The sequence below is a fragment of the Lepus europaeus genome, chromosome 16 (genome assembly GCF_033115175.1).
Source record: "Lepus europaeus isolate LE1 chromosome 16, mLepTim1.pri, whole genome shotgun sequence".
Taxonomy (NCBI): Eukaryota; Metazoa; Chordata; class Mammalia; order Lagomorpha; family Leporidae; genus Lepus; species Lepus europaeus.
The window spans coordinates 90624631-90651563 of NC_084842.1; the positions used below are offsets into that span (position 1 = coordinate 90624631).

At 47.8% G+C, this 26933-nt stretch overlaps 1 protein-coding gene across 1 annotated transcript in view; it reads left to right on the forward strand.

Annotated features, from left to right (window-relative positions):
- The window catches only part of POLN (DNA polymerase nu), a 205819-nt gene that overhangs the window by 62048 nt on the left and 116838 nt on the right, over window positions 1-26933 (forward strand). Inside the window, exons 7-15 of the mRNA XM_062213723.1 lie at window positions 3248-3405; window positions 4165-4233; window positions 5606-5666; window positions 6317-6381; window positions 9123-9206; window positions 12249-12341; window positions 23876-23932; window positions 25071-25124; window positions 25765-25830. Of these exons, the coding sequence (XP_062069707.1) occupies window positions 3248-3405; window positions 4165-4233; window positions 5606-5666; window positions 6317-6381; window positions 9123-9206; window positions 12249-12341; window positions 23876-23932; window positions 25071-25124; window positions 25765-25830 (707 nt within the window). The remainder of the gene's footprint in view (window positions 1-3247; window positions 3406-4164; window positions 4234-5605; window positions 5667-6316; window positions 6382-9122; window positions 9207-12248; window positions 12342-23875; window positions 23933-25070; window positions 25125-25764; window positions 25831-26933) is intronic.

A 26933-nucleotide genomic window follows, 5' to 3' on the forward strand; every position in this document is an offset into this window, starting at 1 on the left:
AGCTGGATTGGAAGCTGTGTAGGCAGTATTCTCTATTATGGGATGCTGGTATCACGAGCAGTGCTTTAACTCATTATGCCACATGCTGGTCCCAAAATAAACTTACCTTTTTTTAAAAAAAGCATTTTTTAAGATACATTTTATTTATTTATTTTATTTTAATTTTTTGACAGGCAGAGTGGACAGTGAGAGAGAGAGACAGAGAGAAAGGTCTTCCTTTTGCCGTTGGTTTGCCCTCCAATGGCCACCGTGGCCGGCGTGCTGTGGCCGGCACACCGCGCTGATCCGATGGCAGGAGCCAGTTGCTTATCCTGGTCTCCCATGGGGTGCAGGACCCAACCACGTGGGCCATCCTCCACTGCACTCCCTGGCCACAGCAGAGGGCTGGCCTGGAAGAGGGGCAACCGGGACAGAATCCGGCTCCCCGACCGGGACTAGAACCTGGTGTGCTGGCGCCGCTAGGCGGAGGATTAGCCTGTTGAGCCACGGCGCCGGCCTGATACATTTTATTTATTTGAAAGGCAACAGAGAGAAGCAGAGATCTTCCGTCCACTGGTTCACTCTCCAAATGACCGCAATGGCCAGGGCTGGGCCAGGCCAAAGCCAGGAGTCCAGAACTGCATTTGGGTCTCCCACATGGGTGCAGGGGCCCAAGCTCTGAGGCCATCTACTGCTTTCCAGGCCAGCAGCAGGCAGCTAAATTGGGAGAGGAGCAGTCAGGTCTCGAACTGGCGCCCATGTAGGATGTGGTGCCCCAGATGTATACTTAATCTATTGCCACAGCGCCAGCCCCGAGTGGTATAACATTCTTACCATTAGCTTGACAAAGGCATAAACCAAAGTTTTACAAGACTGTATTTGCAGCAGTGTTGATACACACAGACATTTCTTTCTTCTCTTTCTTTTTTTATTTTTTCTTTCTTTTAAAATGTTGGCTCCCACATGTAAGAGAACATGCGGCATTGGTCTTCCTGCATCTGGCTTATGTCACTCAATGTGATGTGCTTCAGTTGCACTGGTTTTGATGCAAATGGTAGACTTTCATTCATTTTTTATGGCTGAGTAATATTCTGTAGTATGTGTATACCACATTTTCTTTATCCATTCATCCAATCGTGGACACCTTGGTTGACTCCAAGTGTTGGCTGTTGTAAACAGTGCTGCTGTAGACATGGTGGTGCAGGTATCTATGATACAATGTGCTCGTGTCTTTTGTGTGTATACCCGGAAGTGCGACTGCTGGATCCCATGGCAAGTCTACTTCTAGCTTTTTTTTTTTTTTTTTTTTGACAGGCAGAGTAGACAGTGAGAGAGAGAGAGACAGAGAGAAAGGTCTTCCTTTTGCTGTTGGTTCACCCTCCAATGGCCGCTGCGGCCGGCGCACTGTGGCCGGTGCACCGTGCTGATCCAAAGGCAGGAGCCAGGTGCTTATCCTGGTCTCCCATGGGGTGCAGGGCCCAAGCACTTGGGCCATCTTCCACTGCACTCCTGGGCCATAGCAGAGAGCTGGCCTGGAGGAGGGGCAACAGGGACAGAATCCGGCGCCCCGACCGGGACTAGAACCAGGTGTGCCGGCGCCGCTAGGCGGAAGATTAGCCTGTTGAGCCACGGTGCTGGCCTACTTCTAGCTTTTTAAGAACTCTCCACACTGTTTTCCACAGTGGCTGCACTAACCTACTTTCCCACCAACAGTGTGTGAGTGTCCCCCTTTCTCCACATCCTCACCAGCATTTGTTACCTCTGTCTTTTGGATGTTAGTTATTCTGACAGGAGTAAGGTGATATTTCAGTGTGGTTTTGATTTGCATTTCCCTGATGCCCAGTGATATTTTTTCATATATTTGTTGACCATTTGCATTTCTTCTTTTGAGAACTGTCTATAATATAGTCCTTTGTCCATTTCTTAACTGGATTGGTTGTTTGTGTTGTTGAGTTTTTAAGTTGCTGATATATTCTGGATATTAATCCTTTGTCAGATAGGTAACTTGCAAACATTTTTCCCATTCTGTGGTATGTCTCTTCGCTTTATTGACTGTTTCTTTTGCTATGCAGAAGCTTCTGAGTTTTATATAGTCCATTTATTTAGTTTTGCTTTTGTTGGTGTGTGTGCTTTAATACGCAATTTAAAGTTACTTGAATTATAGTGTTTAATATAGTGCTAGTTTAATTTTTTGTTGAATTCCTATTTCATATGTAGTGTTTCAGATTTATCACTTTTTATCTAGAACCTATTTTCATTTTTTAAAAAGTATTTATTTATTTGAAAAGTACAGTAACACAGAGATGGAGAGAGAGAATGAGAGGCAGAGATCTTCCATTTGTGGTTCATTTCCCAAATATCCACAACAGCCAGGTCTGGGTCAGGCTGAAGCCAGGAGCCAGGAACTCTGATTGGATTCCCTCATGGGCGGCAGGAATCCAAACACTTGTGCTATCGTCTGCTGCCTCCACCACTACCAGCAGGGTGGATTGGAAGCGAAGGCAGGACTCGATTCCAGGCGCGCAACAGGGTGTGGGTACCTCAAGTGGCAGCTTAGCCACTGTGTCACAGTGCCTGCCCCTTCATTTTGAGTTTTTCAAACTTCCTCTTTTCCATCTTATTTTTTACTCAAGGCTTAATCTATTATATTAATTTGCTTTTGTGTCTTGCCAGTATAGTTTTTTTTTATTTTTGTAATTTTTTCTTTTATTTTCCTTTCTAGACTATGACATTTCTTTATACAGTTTTTTATTCTGTCATTAATTGCTAAATATTTCTAATTTAAAAAAATATTTATTTTATTTGAAAGGGAGAGTTAGAGAGAGAGAGAGAGAGAGAGAGAGAGAGAAAGAAAGCATTTCAGTTTACTGGGTCACTTCCCAAATGGCCACAATGGCCAGGGCTGGGCCAGGCTGAAGCTAGGAACCAAGAGCTTCATCTGGGTCTTCCATGTGGGAGGCAAGGGCACAGGTATTTAGGCCACTTTTCTGCTGTTTTCCCAGGCACATTAGCAGGGATCTGGATCTGAAGTGGAGCAGCTGGAATTTGAATTGGTACCAACATGGGTTGCCAGTGTTGCAGGCAGTGGCATAACCCATTGCACCACAATACTGGCCTCATAAATATTTCTAGTGCGGATTTATTTATTTTCATAGCTCCTATCATTTTCTTAGCTTTTCATCTGAACATTAAGAATCTTGTTCCAGTAGGAGCAGCAATACTTACTTGTTTTCCTTGGGATGATTCAATGACCTCTTTTTCTTTATAGTTGCTGATTTTGTAGGCCTTGACCCCAGAATTGCTGCATGGCTTATAGATCCCAGAGATGCCACACTGTCTTTTGAACATTTAGTGGCAAAATACCTTGAAAAATCCATCACAGTTAAAGTGAGCAGCACTTACAGAAATTCCTCAAGAAACATTGTGGTGAGTTGTTTAGGTTAGGTTTTATAAACCTTAATATAATGCTAATCTTTTTCTAGAAAGTTTTTCAACTTCACAAATGGTCTAATAGTAAAACAAACAGTGCCAACATTCATTTTCACTTATTCTACCCCATTTTTTAAAAGGATTTATTTATTTATTTGAAAGGCAGACTGATGGAAAGAGGAAGAGAATCTTCCATCTGTTCGTTCACTCCTCAAATGACCACAGTGGCCCAGGGGCTGGGTTAGGCTAAAGCCAAGAGCCAGGAAGTACATTCAGATCTCCCACGTGGGTTGCAGGGGCCCAGTACTCGGAACTCCTGCTACTTTCCCAGGCACATTACCAGGGAGCTGGATCAGAGCGAAGAAGCCGAACCTGAACTGGTGCTCAGATATTGGATGCCACTGTCACAGGCGGCTCCATCTACTAACGCCACGATGCCGGCCCCATAAAGTAAACATCCTTTAATATCCCACAAACTTTTTTGAGTATCCTTGTATTACTCAGTGTGTAGAAAGAAGAGAAAATGTGGGTTGGGAGACAGTGTAGAGAAATGGGTGGCATGCTCTTGCACAGGGGTCTTTTCCCAGACTGGGAGACGGCTATGCCAGGTGACAGTAATGTGACCACACACCGTAACTGCCATCAGAAGCTTCATGGGATTTCACTGGGGATATTCTGGTGAACTGAGTATTTCTAGACTGAGAGGAGCATCGCCACCAAATTTACCTAATTTTTAATATTTTTGCTGTTTTAAAGAACCAGAACGTACATGTGAATCTAAGGATACTCCACAGGCTTACGATGAAGCTTTGCTCCAAGCTGAAGGCAAGACGTTCCACTGTAACTTTGGTTTGTGTGAGAGCTGTCCTTTCACTGGCACCTACACAGGGAGCAGCACTGCAGGGTCTGTGAGTGTGGAACAAACCACTTGGCAAAGAGGACTCTACAGGTTGAAAATAATAATTTTTCAATGCCCCCCCCATAGTTGGAATGTTTCTAATGCAACAGTTCACATAAAAGCTGAGATTTATTTTGGTCGATAGTGAAATGAACACTACTCTGTCGACCAGAGCCTCCCTGGGAAGCAGATGGCCATTGGAAGAAACACCGAGAAGAACTGAGTGAAGGGTACTGTGTCCGAGGGAGGGCAGGGTGACAGGAACCAGCAGAACAGAATCCCCCAGGGACAGGCGAGAGCTGGAAGCTCTTGCTCCCCTGGGCTTCAAGGCAGGCTGTTGTCTGCTCTCTCTCTCTCCTGATGCCCACTTGACAGCAAAGTGGGCACCCAGGGGATGTGACCTAGAGGGGTCTGCCTGAGGGAAGGGCAGGTAGAGAAGTCAGGGCAGGGGTAAGAGAGGAGGCCCAGGGTGCTCTCTGGCGGTAGCACGAAAGAGTAAAAGGTGAAAATTCTGATGCAGAGCCTGGGAGATGATCAAGAAGTGGAGGGAGTCATGCTCCTCGAGGAGGTGGCCTAGCACGCCCCTGTACACCCCCGATAGGTCGGTCGGTGCGAAAGCATAGAAATCAAGATACATTTTTTTGGAATTCAGTAAGTGTTTTTTGAAATAAAAACAGAAGACTGAAAGTACATAGCAAAAATGTTTAAGTCAACCTTAAAAATAGAAAGAGCAAAGAAAATTGGGGGAGGGGCTTGGGCTATCAGATATTTCCAAATATCTCTACCAAGTGTAGTAGTACAATAGGATACTTAAAGGAAATGGGAGTTTTTGAGGAAGAATAGGGAGAAGGGTGATGATGCTGGATAGGAAATCAACCATGTCCATAGCAGGAGTTGTCTTAATTGTAGCTTAACAGAATTAAGAAGGCTTTTCAACAATACAAATGCAAATAATTTACAGTAACACTGGGTAGGTGTTTGGCGTAGCTATTGAGATGCCTGTTAAGACAGACCCTCTGACACTGCAGTGCCTGGGTTTGGTTTTCAGCTCTGGCTCCTGATTCCAGTTTCCTATTAATGCAGACTTGGGAGTCAGTGGATGATGGCTCAAATGACTGGGTTCCTGTCACCCAAATGGGAGATCAGGATTGAGTACCTGGCTCCCAGATTCTGTCTGGCCCAGCTCCAGTCAATCCATACCATTAGGGAATGAATCAGCACTCCCCAGTTAGAAGGAAGCTGTTTATGAAATAAACATATTAATAAAGCATATTGATATTATTTATTCCTATGAAACAGGCTTATGGTTTATGGCAGCTGTTTTGGACTTTGGAGCTTCCTCTGATTCCAATTTTGGCAGGTAAGTCATAAAGATAAAGGCAATCATTTTTCTAAAAAAACTCTTTATGTTGTTAGGAATGACTGTTTCTCTCTAATGTATTTAGAAGTTGGTAATGTATCTCGTGGGTACTGAAGCGGTAGCAAAACCTTTAATTCCCTTTCAACAATGAGAGGGGTTGGGCTGTATCACCTTTGGTCCAGAGGACTGGCAGGTTCTGACATTTCAGTCTGTGGGGTCCAGGAGCAGGAGGTCCTGATGGGTGGTTTGCCTGTTAGTGGCTCTCTGCTCTGGTCTTGCTGTCTTTGTAACCCTCCTCTCTTGGTCTGGCAGAGTCTGAGAAGCTCCCTGTAAGCACCCTGCAGGGCTCTCTCTGCCTTTGCCTCCGACCATGTTCTCTGGTGCACAGGAGAACAGAACCTCGTGCAGTGGCCACTGAGTCTGTGAGGGGCCCGGCTGGGGCTGGCTGGTGCAGCTCATTCCACTCTCAGGACCTCTGTTTCCCTGTCTCGCGGGGATCCTGAGGGCCCTCTAGAAGCCGGCGTGCAGCAGGTGCTGAGGGAAGGACAGCGTGTTATCATCGTGCTTCTTAGGGAGGAAGGCAGTTCTGTCTTTGCCACAGGGTTGTTAATGCAGTGAACACAGGAGCTGGTTTGGATTTTGAATTGCAGTGATGGAAAGACACAGCGTTCAGGTGAACAAAGAAGAAATGGAGAGGACATCAGTGCTGCTTGCGGTAAGGCATCTTTTCAGACTGCCTTCATGGCAGTTGTTCCCTGACAGGGCTGGGCAGCTCTCGCTTTTCTTCCCCAGACTGGGGTTCCTGGAAGGGAAGACCAGACACTGAAAGGATTAGCTAGCTAGCCATGAGACAGAGAGACAGAGACAGACCAGCTGACAGAGATCCCATCCACTGGTTCACTCCCATTGTCCATAGCCAGACTGCACCAAAGCCAGCAGCTCATTCTAGGTCTCCCACGTGGGTAGCAGGGATCCAGTTACTTGACGAATCACCACACCTCCCAGGGTCTGCCTTAGAAGGAAGCTGGTGTGAGCTGGGACCGTGTGTCAAACCCAGGTCTCTGAGACTCCAACGTTTTAACCACTCGGGTAAATGCCTCCCCCTAGCAGATTTAGCCTCTAATTCATGTGTGTGAGTGTGTGTGTGTTCGAGTCTGTGTGAGTTTGTGTCTGTATGAGTTTGTGTCTGTGTGTGTGTGAGTGTGTGAGTGTGTGTGTGTGTATGTATGTATGTGTGTATGTGTGTGCGTGTGTCTGAGAGAGTGTGTGTATGTGTGTGTGAGTGTGTCTGTGTGTGTGTGAGTGTGTCAGTGTGAGTGTGTGTATGTGTGTGTCTGTGTATGTGAGTGTGTGTGTGTGAGTGTGTGAGTGTATGTGTGTGTGAGTGTGTCTGTGTGTTTGTGTGTGTGAGTGTGTGAGTGTGAGATGTGTCTGTGTGTGTGTCTGTGTGTGTGAGTGTGTGTGTGTATGTGTGTGAGTGTGTCTGAGAAAGTGTGTGTATGTGTGTGTGAGTGTGTCTGTGTGTGTTTGTGTGTGTGAGTGTGAGTGTGTCAGTGTGAGTGTGTGTATGTGTGTGTCTGTGTATGTGAGTGTGTGTGTGTCTGTGTGTTTGTGTGTGTGAGTGTGTCAGTGTGAGTGTGTGTCTGTGTATGTGAGTGTGTGAGCGTGTATGTGAGTGTGTGTATGTGTGTGTGTCTGAGAGAGAGTGTGTGTGTGTGAGTGTGTTTGTGAGAGTGTGTGTTTGTGTGTGTATGAGTATGTGTGCCTGTGTGTATGTGTGTGTGTATGAGTGTGTGTGTGAGTGTATGTGTGAGTGTGTGTGAGTGTGTATGTGAGTGTGTGAGTGATGGCAGCAGGGTGGGGGGACTTCTTTAATGGATCCTTGGGGTTCTTCTCAAAAGTTAGATTTTTCTTGCGAGGACATTGCCCCCATAGTTTGGCAAAGAGATCCTTGGGTTTTTTGAAAAATAAAAATATAGAGAAATGCATAAAGTTGCATGAAAAAAACACATAACACTGTTCCACTTAAAATGTCTTGAAGGAGGCTCTGCTTGAACCCTCACCTAGGCCAAAGCATAGACGTCCAGGAGCTCTGTCTGTTCTTCTATCAGGATCCCCTTCCTGCTGCCTAAACGTCATCGTGACTTCTGTAGTAGTTCATTGTTGCTTTACTTATTCTACTTTAGAGCCTGAACAGCATGGACTAGCTTTGCTTTTTGAACTGTAAGTAAATCAGTAATCTGTGCATGACCTTTCGCTCAGCTTTCTGCATCTCAGCCTTAGCTGTGACACTGTGTCACTCAGTGCTGTAGACTGAGCCACGCTGGTGTGTCTGCCCCACTGTTGACAGGCCTCTGGTTGTGTCCAGGTTGGGTTCATCGCAAATCATATCACAGCCCTGCACCTCTCCCTTGGGACCTGAGACATTGTGGGATGGCTGGGGCGCCAGGCACTGCTGTTCAGCCACGTTCTGTAGGCAGCATTGCTTCCAGAGCTGTAGTGCCACTGTGCATGGGGGTGGGTTCTGTCCGTGTACCTGCCTGCTGCACCTGGCTGTCCCAGACCTTCATGTAGAAGCCACTGTGGTGTGTGGTGACTCAGTGTGTGCTGTTTCCTTAAGGGTTTACATTTTTCTGTTTACTAATGAGGTCGGTAGCTTTTTATATCACCATTGGCTAGGAAATTTCTTCTTTTGTAAAAGGTCTATTTGTTCAAGTCTTTCATGTATTTTTCTATTTTCCCTTACTGATTTGTAGGACTTCTTGATGTGTTCTGGATGCTAGCCTGTCACCACCCCTCTGTCTTGTGTGGGATGGTGTTGGATCACTTTCCAGCCCTGACATTTCTGGGGAATTCTCCCTCCCGCCCTCCCTCCCTCTGCTGTCTTCTTGCTTTTCCTTTTGTTTTATTACTTTAGTTTGTTTGTTTGTTTGTTTTTGTACAGGCAGAGTTAGACAGTGAGAGAGAGAGACAGAGAGAAAGGTCTTCCTTCCGTTGGTTCACCCCACAAATGGCCGCTAGGGCTGGAGCGCTGCATCGATCCGAAGCCAGGAGCCAGGTGCTTCTCCTGGTCTCCCATGGGGTGCAGGGCCCAAGCACCTGGGCCATCCTCCACTGCACTCCCGGGCCATAGCAGAGAGCTGGACAGGAAGAGGGGCAACCGGGACAGAATCTGGCGCCCCAACCGGGACTAGAACCTGGGGTGCCGGCGCCACAGGAGGATTAGCCAAGTGAGCCACGGTGCCGGCCTATTCCTTTAGTTTTTGAGAAGCATAGTTCTGTGAGTCTTTAGGTATCCACCATAAGTCAAAATAGATCTTTTTAAAATCTATTTTAGTTAATTGTAGATTATTGTTTACTCCATTAAAAACTTCTATTGGCAACTGTTTGATGAGTAAATTAATTTGAAATGATAAAGGCTACTAACGAGGTTAATTGTATTTTCTATATTATTAGGCTCGTCTCAAGGAATTGGAGCAAGAAGCCCATTTTGTTGCAGGAGAAAGGTTTCTCATAACGAGTAACAACCAGCTGCGGGAGGTAAAGTTAGATGTCACCGCCTTGGGAAAATATAATTCTTAGGAAAAAAAAGATTCATTTACTTTTTTATTTGTTAGGAAGAGTTATAGAGAGAGAGAGGGAGAAACAGAGAGAGAGAGAGAGAGAGAGAGAGAGAGAGAGGGAGAGAGGGAGGGAGATATGTCCTATCCTCTAACCAAATGGCTGTAATGGCCAGGGCTGAGTCAGGCCAAAGTCCATGACCATCCAAGTCTCCCACATTGGTGCAGGGACCCAAGTGTTTGGGCATCTTCCTCTGCTTAGCCAGGTGCTTTAGCAGGGAGCTGGATCGGAAGTAGAGCAGCCAAGACTCAAACAGGCACTCCTAGGGGAAGCTGGTGTTGCAGGTGGCAGCTTGACCCACTGCACTGGCCCCTGGAAAAATACAATTCTTACTTAGGAGGCAAAGGAGATTTATTCTGAATTTACAAGTATTATTTCATGTAGTTTATCTGAAAAATGTATAAGCTGTTCATGTTCTCTCACTAGTTGCAAACATGTTTAAATTTTTTTTTTAAAAGATTTATTTTAGGGCTGGCGCCGTGGCTCACTAGGCTAATCCTCCGCCTGTGGCGCCGGTACTCCAGGTTGTAGTCCTGGTTGGGGCGCCGGTTCTGTCCCGGTTGCTCCCCTTCCAGTCCAGCTTTCTGCTGCGGCCCGGGAAGGCAGTGGAGGATGGCCCAAGTGCTTGGGCCCTGCACCCGCATGGGAGACCAGGAGGAAGCACCTGGCTCCTGGCTTCAGATCAGTGTAGCGCGCCTGCTGTAGCGGCCATTTGGGGAGTGAACGAACGGAAGGAAGATCTTTCTCTCTGTGTGTCTCTCTCTCTCACTGTCTAACTCTGCCTGTGAAAAAAAAATTTTTAGTTATTTGAAAGACAGTGTTACAGAGAGAGGTAGAGACACAGAGAGAGGTCTTCCATCTGCTGGTTCACTCCCCAGATGGCCGTAAAAGCCCGGAGCTGTGCCGATCCGAAGCCAGGAGCTAGGAGCTTCCTCCAGGTCTCCCACGCGGGTACAGGGGCCCAAGGACTTGGGCCATCTTCTTCTGCTATCCGAGGCCATAGCAGAGAGCTAGATCGGAAGAGGAGCAGCCGGGACTACAACTGGTACCCATATGGGATGTTGGTGCTTCAGGCCAGGGCTTTAACCCGCTGTGCCACAGTGCCGGCCCCCGTGTTTAAATTCGTAATTCAAAGCCTTTAGGTTTGGGCTGGTGTCTTGGCACAGTAGATTAAGCCGTTCGACACCAACATCCCATAGAGCACCAGTTAGAGTTCCGGCTTCTCCACTTCTGATGCAGCTTCCTGCTAGTGTTCCTGTGAATGCAGTAAAATGGCCCAAGAACGTGGGTCCCTGCCACCCACGTGGGAGATGGAGCCCAGTCCCAGCTGTTGTGGCATTTGGGAGGTGAACCAGAGGATAGAATATCTGTCTCTCTCTCTCTCCCTCTCTCTCTGTAACTCTGCCTTTAAACTAAATACGTTTGTTGTTGTTGTTGTTGTTGTTGTTTTGTTTTTTTTATTTGACAGGTAGAGATATAGATAGAAAGGGACAGAGAGAAAGGTCTTCCTTCTGTTGGTTCAGCCCCCAAATGGCAGCTACGGCCGGCGCTGCACTGATCCAAAGCCAGGAGCCAGGTGCTTCCTCCTGGTCTCCCACGTGGGTGCAGGGGCCCAAGCACTTGGGCCATCCTCCACTGCCCTCCCGGGCCACAGCAGAGAGCTGGACTGGAGGAGAAGCAACTGGGACTAGAACCTGGCGCCCATAAGGGATGCTAGAGCCGCAGGCGGAGGATTAACCAAGTGAGCCATGGCGCCAGCCCCCCTAAATACATAATTTTTTTTTTTTTGGACAGGCTGAGTGGATAGTAAGAGAGAGAGAGACAGAGAGAAAGGTCTTCCTTTTTGCCGTTGGTTCACCCTCCAATGGCCGCTGCGGCCGGCGCATCGCACTGATCCAAAGCCAGGAGCCAGGTGCTTCTCCTGGTCTCCCATGCGGGTGCAGGGCCCAAGCACTTGGGCCATCCTCCACTGCCTTCCCAGGCCATAGCAGAGAGCTGGCCTGGAAGAGGGGCAACCGGGATAGAACCCGGCACCCCGACCGGGACTAGGACCCAGTGTGTTGGCGCCGCAAGGCGGAGGATTAGCCTGTTGAGCCACGGCGCCGGCCTAAATACATAATTTTAAAAAAATATTTATTGGCCAGCGCCGTGGCTTAACAGGCTAACCCTCCGCCTTGCGGCACCGGCACACGGGGTCCTAGTCCCGGTCAGGGCGCTGGATTCTGTTCCGGTTGCCCCTCTTCCAGGCCAGCTCTCTGCTATGGCCCCGGGAAGGCAGTGGAGGAGGGCCCAAGTATTTGGGCCCTGCACCCCATGGGAGACCAGGAGGAAGCACCTGGCTCCTGGCTTCGGATCAGTGAGGTGCGCCAACTGCGGCGGCCATTGGGGGGTGAACCAACGGCAAAGGAAGACCTTTCTCTCTGTGTCTCTCTCTCTCTGTCCACTCTGCCTGTCAAAAAATAAAAAAAAATTTTTAAAAATTATTTATTTGAAAGAGCCACACAGAGAGAGGAGAGGCAGAGAGAGAGAGGGGTCTTTTATCTGCTGGTTCACTCCCCAGTTGGCCACAATGGCTAGAGCTGCGCCCATCTGAAGCCAGGAGCCAGGAGCCTCTTCCAGATCTCCAACACGGATGCAGGAGCCCAAAGACTTGGGCCATCCTATACTGCTTTCCCAGGCCATAGTAGAGAGCCAGATCAGAAGTGGAGCAGCCGGGGCTCAAACCGGCACCCACGTGAGATGCTAGCACTGCATCGGTGGCCTCACCCTGCTATGCCACAGCGCAGGCCCCAGTACATAATTAAAAAAAAAAAAAGCCTTTTAGAAGCCACTAAATCAGAATTTAAGCATTTTGTAACATCTGCGTCTGGTGTCTTCTCTGCTGTTGGTTTTAACTCTAACAATAATGTTGCTTCTCTCCAATCTGGAACTCTCAACACTTGAAAATGGCTTTTACTGAAGATCCTCTTTGACAAGTTAAAGCTGCACTTGCTGAGTCAAAGGAATCTCCCCAAAACAGGGCTGCAGAAACACCCATCCACGTCAGAAGCTGTGGTAAGCTTTTAAAATAATCTTTTCTTTTCTTTTTATTTTTTTAACTTTTAAAAACTTATTTGAAAGAGTTACAGAGAGATGTAGAGCCAGAAATAGAGGTCTTCCATCCGCTGGTTCACTCCCCAAATGGCCACAACAGCCAGAGCTGAGCTGATCCGAAGCCAGGAGCCAGGAGCCTCTTCTGGGTCTCCATGCAGGTGCAGGGGCCCAAGGACGTAGGACATCCTCCATTGCTATCCCAGGCCATAGCAGAGAGCTGGATAGGAAGAGAAACAGCTGGGACAAGAACCAGCACCCATATGAGATTCTGGCGCTGCAGGTTGGGGCTTTAACCCGCTGCGCCACAATGCTGGTCCCATCTGTTCTTTCTTTGAAATGATAGCCCATCTGTGACTCACCTCAGACCCACTGGAGCTCCCTTAGAGGGCGGCCCCTCAGGCTCCTCCCCAAGACTGCTCTCCCAGCAGTGGACTAAAGAGAAAGTGGCCGGCAGTAAGTACATTTTTTCAGAAGCAATGGATCGGCTTGACTTCCTGCAAAAGACAATTTGGTGGGGTTTGTTCTTAAAATCAAATTCCTGACATCCCAATCCCACCCACTTTGTTTCATCTCCTGAAAGAGACTGGGAACGGGAAAGGTTGTCAGTCCTCTTTTCTCTCCCAGATTTGTTGCAGAGAATTAGCTGCCCCTTTCTTGAGAGGAATATACTTTTAAACTGACAAAGAGTACTGAGAGTAACTCATAGAATGACAAATGCCCTAAACAGCACTCCGGCCTCAGAATCAGCCCTTAAGGCATTCGGATCTGGCTAAAAAGCCCATGAGAGTATCTCAGGCATGGAAAGCCAAGACACTGTGGCAAAAAATGGCCTACGTGAAAGATCTCTGTGAGTGAGACCCCAGTGGAAAGAAGGAGCCATCAAAGAAGGAGGTACCTTTCTCTGAAGGGAGGAGAGAACTTCCATTTTGATTATGGCCTTGTCTAAATAAAGTCAGAGTTGGTGAACACAAGAGGCTTCCATAGCCTTGGCAGCTCATGACAAGAGCCTCGGGAGATCACTGACGTCATAAATAAGAGTGCCAATTGTTAAATCAACAACAGGAGTCACTGTGCACTTGCTCCCCATGCAGGACCTCTGTCCTTCATGTGTTGTACTATGAGAATTAACAGTAAAATTAGTCTTCAAACTGTACTTTATACTTTGAGTGTCTGTGTGGGTGCAAACTGTTGAATTCTTTACTGGTATAGAGTTGATCTCCTGTATATAAAGATAATTTAAAATGAATCTTAATGAAGAATGGGATGAGAGAGGGAGTAGGAAATGGGATGGTTATGGGTGGGAGGGTGGTTATGGGGGGAAGAACTACTATAATCCAAAAGCTATACTTTTGAAATTTATACTTATTAAGTAAAAGCTTTCTATAAAAGGTACTGCCGGCGCCGTGGCTTAACAGGCTAATCCTCCACCTTGTGGCACCGGTACACCGGGTTCTAGTCCCGGTCGGGGCACCGATCCTGTCCCGGTTGCCCCTCTTCCAGGCCAGCTCTCTGCTGTGGCCAGGGAGTGCAGTGGAGGATGGCCCAAGTCCTTGGGCCCTGCACCCCATGGGAGACCAGGATAAACACCTGGCTCCTGCCATCGGATCAGCGCGGTGTGCCGGCCGCAGCGCGCCAACCGCGGCGGCCATTGGAGGGTGAACCAACGGCAAAAGGAAGACCTTTCTCTCTGTCTCCCTCTACTGTCCACTCTGCCTGTCCAAAAAAAAAAAAAAAAAGTACTGAGTTGACTCTGCTAGGATGGCAGAGTATAGACATCCAGAGGTCGGCAGATGCTTGTCCTGGAAGGACGCAGCATGGGAGAGCGGGGAGTGCATTCATGGAGAACCAGCTCAGAGCTCCAGACGGTACTCCCCGTGCTCGCCAGCTCTGGTCGGCAGCACAGGAAGTTTCCTTCTGAGAGGACTTCTCTGGCCGGACTGGCCCCCATCGCCCAGCACAGTCTTTTTCTCCTCTCAGCCCTGTTGGGACCTTGGATTCAGGACCTCGTGAAGCCCTGTGCTCTGAGACTGTGCCCACACCGGGTAATAATGGCCTCCTGTAGAGGTAACCCAGAACCCCCGTCTTTCAGATCCTGTTCGTCTTCACAATGGAGAAGGGCCCCATCCTCCTCCCAGGTCCATGGGAGCCAGTGTGGAGTACGGAGTGAGAGCAGGGCCAGTGGATCAGCCACCATGCCCACTTGCACGGTTCGGGCCACGTTTGTTGGTGGCTGTGTGCCTCAGTGTCCTGATCTGTAAGAGGAAGATGGTGACAAGAGTACTTTCCCAGCTGAGTATGTCTGTGTGTCCAGCAGGACTTAGGAGGACGGTGCTGGACACAAGTTCTCCGTCATCCACCAGATGTGGCCTGTACCATTAGCTGCGCCAGCCACTCGCCTGGGACTCATCTCTGCCTTGCTTCCCATCTCACCCATAGCAAGCCTCGTGGCCTCTGCCTACAAAGCATGTCCTGAACCTGCCCCCACTGTCCCCTCTCGTCCCTCTGTCCCCTCTCCTTTGAATACTCCAAACCAAGCTTCCACTCCTTCCCACCTGCTGGCCATTCCTCAGCTCTAGGCAGAGCTTGCCTTTAAAAACATTAGAGATCGGTTGCTCCCCTGACTAGAATTTCCAGTGGTTCCCATCGCACTTAGTCAGACCCAAGCCTGTGAATGCAACCCTTGGCCCTGGGTCTGGCCCTGTCACTCCCCTGTGAGCATGCTGGCTGCACACGGCATTCTACACAGGCTCATACCTAGGTCCCCGGACTGGCCACAGGTTTACCCCAATGGCTTGATTGTCAGCTTACATGTTGTCTTCAGGAGACCTTTCCTGGTCACCCAGATGCCCCTGAGGCCCCTGTTGCTCTCTATGTCTTCACCTTGATTTATTTTTACACATTATCTAAAATTGTCTTAGGTATTAGTTTGCTTATTTCACTAGAATGTAGGTTGCACAGACCAAAGCCCTCACTTTGTTTGGAAAACCAAAATGTCCTAAAATCAGCCTCTTGTGGGGCTGAACTGAATGTCTGTTCATGGAGCCCCGAGACAGCAAGTGGCTGCTGGGAGCTAAACCCCTTCCTGCTGGAGAGACTCAGGCCTGTGTCTCCTCCCTTGCAGAGCACATGTGGGCAGTGAGCCCCAAAACTCCAGCAGCCATTGTGCAAGGCCCCGCTCTGTGCCTGCTCTCTGGGAACCCCGGTCAGTTCATTTTCCGGCCTGGCACCGTCGGCACTGCTGCCCTTCCCTTGGCAGCGGCCTTGCTTCCCGGCAGCTTGCGGTGTGAGAGCTCTCCTGGTCCTGAGTTACCTGCAAGCAGAGTCAGACAGTGACTTTAACAGGGAGACTCGTCTTTTTTCCACAAAGACATGACTGACACCATGTTAGACTTACTCTCTTATTTAAATGAGTGAGTCATGCTTACTCATTCTGTGCATTTTTTTAAAAAATTAACTTTCAGTAGGTAACACATGCCCATGGTTCCAAACTGAAAACTAAGCTCCTGCCCACTACTTCCCTCCCTCTGTCTCCTTCCTCCCTTCCCAGTACCTGCCCCTTTCTCCCATTGTGTTCTTGGCTTCACACAGGATTGTGACTGCCCAGCTCCCCTACTGAGTTAGGTTTTCGTTCTAGCAGGGTGTGGACTTTGTCCCAAGGACATTCCCAGTGCTTGAAACAATGCATGGGCAGAGTTGCTCAGTGCATCTCAAAGGAATTCCTCAAGTTGTGATAGGTACTATTTTTTCTCATTGTTTAATTCCACATAGTTTCTTATTTCCATTATAATTCTTTGACTCCTGAGTTGTGTGGAAGTGTCCTAAAGTTTCCAAATGTCTGGGGGCTCCCCCTGGCGTCCTTCATTATTGAGGCTGAGAACGTGATCCATGTGACTTCAGTTCTGTGGCAGCACCAGTGTTCACTGACACCCCGCAGGGGCATAGAGCTGGCGTCTTCCTGCATCTGTGCAGGGGCTGTTCCCTAGACCTCTGGTGTCAAGCCAGGGGCCTCCTCCATCATTTGCTGCTGCTGGGGGATAGTGGAAATTCTCTCCCATTAGCAGACTCACAAGGGGTGGGGAACATGAGTCCTGCTTGAACTAACTGAAAGCTTTGGGGTGTGTGTGTGTGTGCGTGTGCGTGCGTTCTCTAGTAAAGCCACATGTTCTCAGAGAATTGTGGGGCTTCAGATGCTGGAAAGCTGTTAAGACAAAGGCTGGGCCGGCGCCGCGGCTCACCAGGCTAATCCTCCACCTGCGGCACCGGCACACCGGGTTCTAGTCCCGGTCGGGGCGCCGGATCCTGTCCTGGTTGCCCCTCTTCCAGGCCAGCTCTCTGCTGTAGCCCGGGGGTGCAGTGGAGGATGGCCCAAGTGCTTGAGCCCTGCACCCCATGGGAGACCAGGAGAAGCACCTGGCTCCTGCCATTGGATCAGTGCGGTGCGCCGGCCACAGCACACCAGCCGTGGCGGCCATTGGAGGGTGAACCAACGGCAAAGGAAGACCTTTCTCTCTGTCTCTCTCTCTCACTGTCCACTCTGCCTGTCAAAAAAAAAAAAAAAAAAAAGACAAAGGCTACTGGTCTAAGTTTTGGAGTCCAAAAGCTGGAGATAGGTGGGGGGCAGGGAGACTCAATTTTTCCTGAACAATTTCAGGTTCACAGCAAAATTAAACAGAATGTAGAGTTCCCATATGCCATCAGCCCCTACAAATGCATGATCTCCACTATCAACATTCCTCACCAGAGTGGTGCATTTGTTACAACTGATAAGCCTCGATTGTCTCATCACTATTACCCAACGTCTATATCAGGGTTCATTCTTGGTATTGGACATTCTATGGGTTTGGACAAATGTGTGAGTACTTGTATCTACTACTATGGTATGTAGAATGGTTTAATTGCCGTAAAAATCCTTTGTGCTCTGGCCTAACCCTTGACAATCCCTGATCTTTTTACTATCTCTCTAGTTTTGCCCTTTCTAAAACATCATATTGTTGGAATCATATAATATGTAGTCTTTCAGATTACTTTCCTTCACTTAGTAACATGCACTTAGTTTTTTCCATGTCTTTTCTTGCGTTGATAGCTCATTTCTCTTTAGTGTTGAATAACATTCTGTTGTCTGAATATACCATCATTTATCTGTTCATCTACTACAGGCATCTTGTTGCTTCCCAGTTTTGACAGTTACAAATAAACCAGCTATAAATATCTATGCACAGATTTTTTGTATGGACATAGGTTTTCACTTATTTGGGTAAACATGAAGGTATGCAGTTGCTGGACTGTGTGCTTTAAGTATGTAGTTTAGTAAGAGCAAACTGTCTTCCAAAGGAACAAACCTTTTTGCACTCCCACTGGCAGTGAATGAGAGTTCTTGTTGCTCCACATCCTTGCCAGTACCTGATAATGTCATTGTGTGTATGTGTGTGTATGTGTAAGGCAGAGTTATAGAGAGAGAAGGAGAGACAGAGAGAGAGAGGTCTTCCATCTGCTGGTTCACTCCCCAGATGGCTGCAACAACAAGGACTGGGCCAGACTGAAGCCAGGAGCCAGGAGCTTCCTCCAGGTCTCCCATGTGGTGCAGGGGCCCAAGCACTCAGCCATCCTCCGCTGCTTTCTGATAACCATTAGCAAGGAGCTGGATTGGAAGTGGAGCAGATGGGATGCAAACTGGCATCTGTATGAGACGCATCTTTAACCATACCTTTAATCCACTGAGCCACAGTGCTTGCCCCAGATATGTTTTTATTTTTAATTTTTTTAAGATTTATTATTGTTTTTGAAAGGAATAATTCCAGAGAGGGGAAGAGAGAGAAAAAAAGAAATCTTCCATCCATCGATTCACTTCCCAAATAGCCACAACTGGAGCAGGTCCAGGCCAAAGCCAGGAGTCTGGAACTCCTGGTCTCCCCTGTGGGTGGCAGGGCCCAAGTAGATAGGCCATCTTTCTAGGCACATTTGCAGGGAGCTGGGTCAGAAGTGGAAGAGCCAGGACTGGAACTGGCTCCAATAAGGGATGCCGGTGGCATAGGTTGTGCTTCCCCTGCTGTACCACATTATTGGCCCTAAGATATGGTTTTTTTTTTTTTTAAGATTTATTTAATTATTTGAAAGTCAGAGTTACACAGAGAGAAGGAGAGGCAGAGAGAGAGAGAGAGAGGTCTTCCATCCGCTGGTTCATTCCCCAATTGGCTGCAGTGCCCAGAGCTGTGCTGATCCAAAGCCAGGAGCAAGGAGCTTCTTTCGGGTCTCCCATGTGGGTGCAGGAGCCCAAGCACTTGGGCTGTCTTCCACTGCTTTCCCAGGCCACAGCTGAGAGCTGGATAGTAAGTAGAGCAGCCGAGACTGGAATCGGCGCCCATGTGGGATGCCGGCACCACAGGTGGTGGCTTTACCCGCTGTGCCACAGTGCTGGCCCCAAGATATGTTTTTAGAAGCCCAGTCTTAAAGCTGATTGGAGGAAGAAAGAGACTGATTAATAGGCTGTCACTTGTCCTGGAGCAGATGTCACTGTAGGCCAGGTGACAGCAGTGAAAATGAGGCACCTTTAGAGGAGAAAGGGCCTTCTGATACATTCATATGAGTGTGAATAAGGCAGGATTTGGGTGCTTCCAGGTGTACTAAGTGGTGCACCTGGGCAGGCAGATGGGCCCACTACTCAGGGAAAGCTGGTACAGGGACAGTTTATTTGGTGGTGGTGGTGGTGGCTGGGGATGGGTAGTCAAGTGCACAGAAACACGGATGTCCCGTGCCACCTCGGCGGCTGGATCTGCAGGGTAGGGCTCAGGACAAGTCCGCCACCTCGGCGGCTGGATTTGTAGGGTAGGGCTCAGGACAAGTCCGCCACCTCGGCGGCTGGATCTGTAGGGTAGGGCTCAGGACAAGTCCGCCACCTCGGCGGCTGGATCTGTAGGGTAGGGCTCAGGACAAGTCCGCCACCTCGGCGGCTGGATCTGTAGGGTAGGGCTCAGGACAAGTCCCACGTCCCACGTTGGAGATACACATGTGGAAGCTGTCGGTGATTTTTATTATGGTCACCCTGAAAATGTTGGTCCTCTACCCCAGCTGAGATTTGGAAAGCACTGCTTTGATGGCCGGGCCCACAGCTGACCCACCAAGGCAGCATGGGGCAGGCAGCCTATTCGGGGCAGTTTCTAAAGCTCTGCCGCTGATTCTCTTGTGCAGTCAGCTTTGACAACCAGAGTTGAACTCCATGAAATTGACATGCGGAAGTCAGAGGGAGGAGGCACAAACGGGGCTCCAGAGTGGGCAGAGCATGAAGGAGAAATGGAGTCAGGAGCCCACAGAGCGCCTGGTAAAGCAGCAGAGCTGCAGGCAGCCTGCCGCCCCAGCTCTGATCCTTAACCAGTGCTTGTAGTCGTTTGTCCACATTTTTTTGTGATCAGACACTGGATTGTTTTCTCCAGTGTTCTCAGCTGCTCCAGTCAAGACCAGGAGAGACTGGTTAGAAAGTCATTTTGTAAGAAAGGTATCAAGATAAGGAGCGTTAGATATCCTGAGCAGTTTTCTTGGGTAAGTGTTTTCATGCACTCTGTCCCCCTGGTGGTGGCTTTTCTGAGAAAACCAGGGTTCTGGATTGCACCGAGGCGAGGCTCCGCCCTGAGCAGCGCCTGGGTCTGGTGCCGGTCGTCACTCTGGTTCACGTCTCTAGGCCTGGCCGTGATTCTGTGTCCTCTGTATTTACCAAGAAGGCTCCTCCCCTGAGCAGCACCTGGGTCTGGTGCCGATCGTCACTCTGGTTCACGTCTCTAGGCCTGGCCGTGATTCTGTGTCCTCTGTATTTACCAAGAAGGCTCCCCTCTGAGCAGCACCTGGGTCTGGTGCCGATCGTCACTCTGGTTCATGTCTCTAGGCCTGGCCGTGATTCTGTGTCCTCTGTATTTACCAAGAAGGCTCCTCTCTGAGCAGCACCTGGGTCTGGTGCCGATCGTCACTCTGGTTCATGTCTCTAGGCCTGGCCGTGATTCTGTGTCCTCTGTATTTACCAAGAAGGCTCCCCTCTGAGCAGCACCTGGGTCTGGTGCCGATCATCACTCTGGTTCACGTCTCTAGGCCTGGCCGTGATTCTGTGTCCTCTGTATTTACCAAGAAGGCTCCCCTCTGAGCAGCACCTGGGTCTGGTGCCGGTCGTCACTCTGGTTCACGTCTCTAGGCCTGGCCGTGATTCTGTGTCCTCTGTATTTACCAAGAAGGCTCCTCTCTGAGCAGCACCTGGGTCTGGTGCCGGTCGTCACTCTGGTTCACGTCTCTAGGCCTGGCCGTGATTCTGTGTCCTCTGTATTTACCAAGAAGGCTCCTCCCCTGAGCAGCACCTGGGTCTGGTGCCGATCGTCACTCTGGTTCACGTCTCTAGGCCTGGCCGTGATTCTGTGTCCTCTGTATTTACCAAGAAGGCTCCTCTCTGAGCAGCACCTGGGTCTGGTGCCGGTCGTCACTCTGGTTCACGTCTCTAGGCCTGGCCGTGATTCTGTGTCTTCTGTATTTATCAAGAAGGATACTTTCAGTGGTTTATACTGTTAAATTAAGGTCATATCATGAGTTCTCCCCTACGTTGATTTACAGATTCCAAATAATCCTAACTAAAGCTGTAGAGGAGTTTTTTGTTAGAAATTGACAAGCTTATTCCCAGGTTTATATGGAAATACAAAAAACTAGTAAGAGCCAAAATAATCGTGGGAGAAATAAAAGCACTGTTGGAGAACTTATTCTGTTCAATATCGTGACAAACTATAAAGCAATGAGAATTACTAGGAATTGATTAAGTGATGCCAGTTGGTACAGACTCAAGGATAAATAAATAGACCAAGGGACCAGGTTAGAAAATCCACAAGTGGGAACCATCATCTGTGGTGCAGCCGGTTAAGCTGCCGCCTGTGACTCTGGATTCTATATTGAAGCCCCCTTTCATGTCCTGGTTGCTCTGCTTCCTATCTATGTTCCTACTAATGTGCCTGGGAAGACAGCAGAGGATGACCCAAGTACTTGAACCTCAGCACCCATGCAGGAGACCTAGATGGAGTTCCTGGCTCCTGGCTTTGGCCTGGCCCAGCCCCAGCCAGCCATTGCAGCTTTTTGGGGAGTGAATCAATGGATAGAAGATCGTTTTCTCTCTGTCTCTGCCTCTGTCACTCTGCCTTTCAAATAAATAAAATAAATCTTTTTTAAAAAATGGGGTGGTGGTGGTGGTGGCATTGTGGTCTAATGAGTTAAACTGCTGCCTGCAACTCCAGCATCTGATATGGGCACGGGTTTGAGTCCTGGATGCCCCATTTCCAATCCAGCTCCTTGCTAATGCACCTGGGAAAGCATCAGAGAATGTCCCAAGTCTTTGGGCCCCTGCACCCCTGTAGCAGACCCTGATGAAGCTCCTGGCTCCTGGCTTCAGCCTGGCCTAGCCCTGGCCATTGTACCATTTGGGGAGTGAGCTGGCAGATGGAAGATCGATCTCTCTCTCTCTCTGTAACTTTGCCTTTCAAATAAATAAAACAAATATTAAAGAAAATCCACAAACTCCCATATATGTGTAAGGATTTCTGATAGGGGTTGCACTGCAAAGCTGAGTAAGCAGGGCCTGTACAATGATACGGGGCCAGCCATCCTCACCCTCATCTCACACTGTGCACAAAAGTAAATTCCAGTGAATCGTATATCTCAATAGAGAAGGCAAAACAGTAAAGATTGGAGACGGTAACAGAAAAGGATATCTTCAAGATCCTGAGGTAGGTAAACATTCATAAACAGTCCACAAAGTGTTCCAATTGTAAAGGAAAAGATGGATAAATAGAACAAGAGTAAAGTTATGAATCTCTATTTATGAAAAGATGCTACTAAACCTGTAAAAAAGTAAGCCACAGAGGTGAGAAGCTATCTCCAATAAATGTAAGTGACCAAACACTGTTCAGGGTAACACACTCCTGCAATTTAGGAAGGAAAATACATAATCCAGGTTTTTAATGAGCAAAAGATATTAATGGGTTTAATGAAAGAAAATATTACAATTGGCCAATAAATATATGCATTGTGGCCAGCTTCATTAATCTGGGGAAATGCAAATGGCAGTGAGCTATCACTTCTCGCTTGGCAGAACAGCTCAAATTAAGACTATGCATTGGTTGGGGCCAGTTCTGTGGCATAATAGGTAAAGCCACCGCCTGCAGTGCCAGCATCCCATATGGGTGCCTGTTCAAGTCCCGGCTGTTCCACTTCTGATCCAGCTCTCTGCTATGGCCTGGGAAAGCACAAGATGGCCCAAGTCCTTGGACCCCTGCACCCATGTCAGAGATCTGGAAGATGCCCCTGGATCCTGGCTTTGGATTGGCACAGCTCCAGCCATTGCAGCCATGGGGAATGTACCAGCAGATGGAAGGTCTCTCTCTCTCTCTCTCTCTCTCTCTCTTTCTCTCTCCTCTCTCTCCTCCTCCTCCTCTCTCCTCCTCCTCTCTCTCTCTCTCTCTCTTCACTCTCTCTCTTTCTTTCTCTGCCTAACTCTGACTTTCAAATAAATAAATAAATACATCTTAAAAAAATAAAAGACTATGCATTGGAAAAGATGTGGAGCACCTGGAACATCTGTGTGTTGCTTGATGGAGGTATAAACTAGTACACTTTGGAGAGCTGGGTACCTCTGCTAATGTTGACCAGCAATCTCACACCTGGGCATATGTTGACTGAAGTCTGTGCAGCATAATTTTCATAGTAACATTATTTGTAATGGCCCAAAATGGAAACGCCTTTATATCCATGCAGGATGAATGAGTAAATAATTGTCCTTTATTCATACAACTTAGAGGAACCTTCAAACCCTAATATTGGGCAAGACAAACTACACACAGTACCTATCCTGTTCCATTGGTAGGAAGTTCAGAAACAGGGCAATGTAGCCAGCGGTGGTAGAGGTCAGGGTGGTGGTTACCCCTGGGAAGGGGCAGGGACTAAAAGAGAAACAGGAATGTTCCATTTGTTAATATGGGCAGCTGTTCCACAGTGAGTTCACTCTGTGATAATTCAACAAACTGCTCTTACTAGTTTACACCTTCCAGCATGTATGTTATATTTTCTTTTTTAAAATTTCATAGTCATATTCCAGTGCTACTTCCCTGAAATTATGCCCAGATTACTTGTGATTCAAATAGTGACTGTTCCTAAACTGTTGAGTCACACATTTGCAGGCATTTTCTTAACTTGCTCCCCTATGTGTTACTTTACATGCCCCAGATTTAGATTTCAGTAATTTAAATCTCAAGGAATCTTATTTCCATGCTCATGTGAAGTATTTTAACTCCCATGGGAACAGTAGAATGCTTTTGCTTGAGATTAGGATTAAGACATTTGACATATCGAGTTTATTATAAGTCTTCATTTGGAAAATATACTCAATTATACCATATATTACTAGAACTTTCTCCAGCTGAAAATAAGTGTTTGAAATGGTAAAATGAAGGACTAAGTTAGTGATGTTTCTTTTCATTTTTTAGTTAAATGCCCTGCGAGACCTTCATCCACTACCCAAGATAATTCTGGAATATAGACAGGTAAGGTAAATTTTTGGTAAGTGAGTTGGTGATGAAAGGGAGCCACATGGTCCCAGACAACCACATGCACTGAAGCTGCCCTGACAGTGTCCTGAGGGAATACAGTTCTCTTCAAGGCAGCCAGCGTGAATCATACATGGAGAAAGATGACTGAACATTCAGAGAAAATATCAGGCATGTCATTACTGTGTGGCTCCAGCGTGATGCACTCCCACCAGCACTGAGCTCCCGCAAAGGCCCCGCTTCCTCTGGTTTCTAGGCGCCAAAGCATGTTTCATCATCTTGCACATTTACCAGGGCATTAATGCCCTGCCCTCTTTCTTCTTCTAGCCACTCAGATTTTCTCTGTTTATACACCTGCATTTACTTCAGAAGTTCTCTATGGTTTGGGGAGCAGCATTGTGGTATAGTGGGTTAAGTCATCAGCATCCCAAATGGGTGCCAGTTCAAGTTCCGGCTCCACTTCTGACCCAGCTCCCTGCTAATGCACCTGGGAAAGCAGTGGAAGATGGCCCAAGTGCCTGGGCCTCTGCACCCAGTTGGGAGATCCGGGTGAAGCTCCTGACTCCTGCTTTGGCCTGGCCCAGTTCTGGCCATTGCAGTCATTTGGCAGAGTAAACCAGTAGATGGAAGAGCTGTCTCTCCATCTCTTACTCTCTCTCTCTCTATAACTCTGCCTTTCAAATGAATCTCTTTAAGAAATTTCTTTAAAGAAAACATTCTCTGTGGACCTCATTTGTTGTTGCCACCACCTGTACCCCCAGCACCACTGTGTCTTGCTGTCTGAGGACCCGGCCACTGTGCAGAAATTCAGTTTCCAAATAGTCCTTCCTGAAGCAATGTAAGCATGAGAAGAAAACAAAATGGCCTACTTTGTGGGCAAGAGGCATTTATTGATCTTTGCCATTTTTCTGTAAATCTAAAACTATTCCAGAATAATATTTTAAAAGGGTAGACTTCGTTCTCTGTGGACCAGTGTTATTTATCCTTGTATCTCCAAAGGTCGTTCCGGGGCTTCCTAGAGTTATCCAAGGTGACACCAGCGGCATGCCTAGCACTCTGTGAAGGGCTACACTGATGCTTGCACCTGAGAAATACTTAGACATAGAAAATTGTTATTCTTGTCTTTGTGATTTAGGTTCACAAGATCAAGTCAACCTTTGTCGATGGATTACTTGCTTGCATGAGAGAGGTAATTGAAGCTCTAAGAAAAAGATATTATGATTAAGAATAGAGTTCATATGTATGCTTAGATACATACAACTTTGATAATTTATTAAGTTAAGAAATAATATAATATTCTTGAAACCATGAGCCATGATTTTGTGATTATTCAGATCTTCTGGATTAAGCTGATGTTCTACCTTAAAATCTCCTATTTGTGTTGGAGCTGTGCAGCTGACCTGTGCTCTCATCTGTTGTAGCATCTCTTTTTGGAATTATTTGAGATGTTATTGTTTTAGTTTGTACATGAGTAGGCTACAGAGATGTTCTGTGACTTGTTTTGAGGCCACACAGCAAGTGACAGAACCTGTCTGTGACACACAGTCCCTCCACGGCCTGTTGGCTCCTCCTGTCCCCAGGACTGGATTTGTAAGTGACGTTAAGGCCTACTTGGTGCTATCACAGCTTCTGTTTGTGTAAGAGAGAAACTTCCTTCTTGCCCATCCTTGGTCATGCAGTAGGAGTTTTGTAACCCCAAGGGCTTTTTGGGTTGGGCATGGAGGGCCCAGCGACTCACTGACCTCTGGAGGAGCAGTGAGTGTTGGGTGTTGGAGGTGAGGGGTCGTAGCATTGCCAGAGTTTAAACTGATTCTTTTTAACTGTTCAAGGGCTCCGTTTCTTCTACATGGAATCAAACTGGAACTGTGACGGGAAGACTTTCAGCCAGGCATCCTGTGAGTTAGCATTTTTTGTTAAATGCCAATTTCCATGCCTCACAATTGAAATTTTGCCTGGATGTGTTTGCCTGTACATGTTTCATTTCATTCCACACTGATAAATTGTGTTTTAGTTTGCTTACTCATTCTACTAGTACTTATTTAGCATCTTCTATGTTCTGGAAACAAAGTGGGCAAATAAGACTTCCCCTCTCCTTGTGGCGTTCTGAGTGAGGGATTCTTCCTACCTGGAAGCCCGCCACTCTAATGCTGAGAGCAGAAGGGACCCCACTTTTCCCATCTTCTTTCAAATTTGTGCTAGAAAAGTGGCTTCTGGTTCTGGGGCCCGGTGCTGTTCCGATGGCCACCTTCATTTTATGACTGTTGCAAAGTACTCTTCTCTGATGAAAAAGCTATGAATGCCTTTAAATTTAGGATGCAGCTTTTTTTTTTTTTTTAAAGGCGGAGTTAGAGCACGCACATGAGCTCTTCCATCCACTGGTTGACACCCTGAATGGCTGCAACAGCTGGGGCTAAGGCTGGTCCTACACTGGGAGCCTGGAACTCCAGCCTGGTCTCCCATGTGGGTGCAGGGACCTAAGCACTTGGGCCATCTTCCACTGCTTCCCAGGCTCATTAGCAGGGAGCTGGATCAGAAGTAGAACAACCAGGACTCAAACCAGCGCCCATATGGGGTGCTGGGCATCATACACAGGGACTTCCCTCTGCACTCCAGTGCCAGCCCCGTGATACAGCTTTAATAACACAAGAGCTGGTTTTTAAAATGGCTTTATCTTATTGAAAGAAAGACTTATCTCTGATTTCTCATTACAGAACAGTTACTTAGGCACACAAGTAATATAAACTTATTAAAATCACTTGCTGGGGCTGGCCAGCATTGTGGCATAGCAGATTAAGCTGCCACCTGCCATACTAGCGTCCCATAAAGGTGTCAGTTTGAATCCCAGCGGATCCACTTCTGATCCAGCTCCCTACTAATGTGTCTGGGAAAGCAGAGAAAGATGGCCTGAGTGCTTGAGTCCCTGCCACCCATGTGAGAGACCAAGTGCTTGGGTCCCTTGCACCAGTGTGGGAGACCCAGAAGAAGCTTCTGGCTCCTG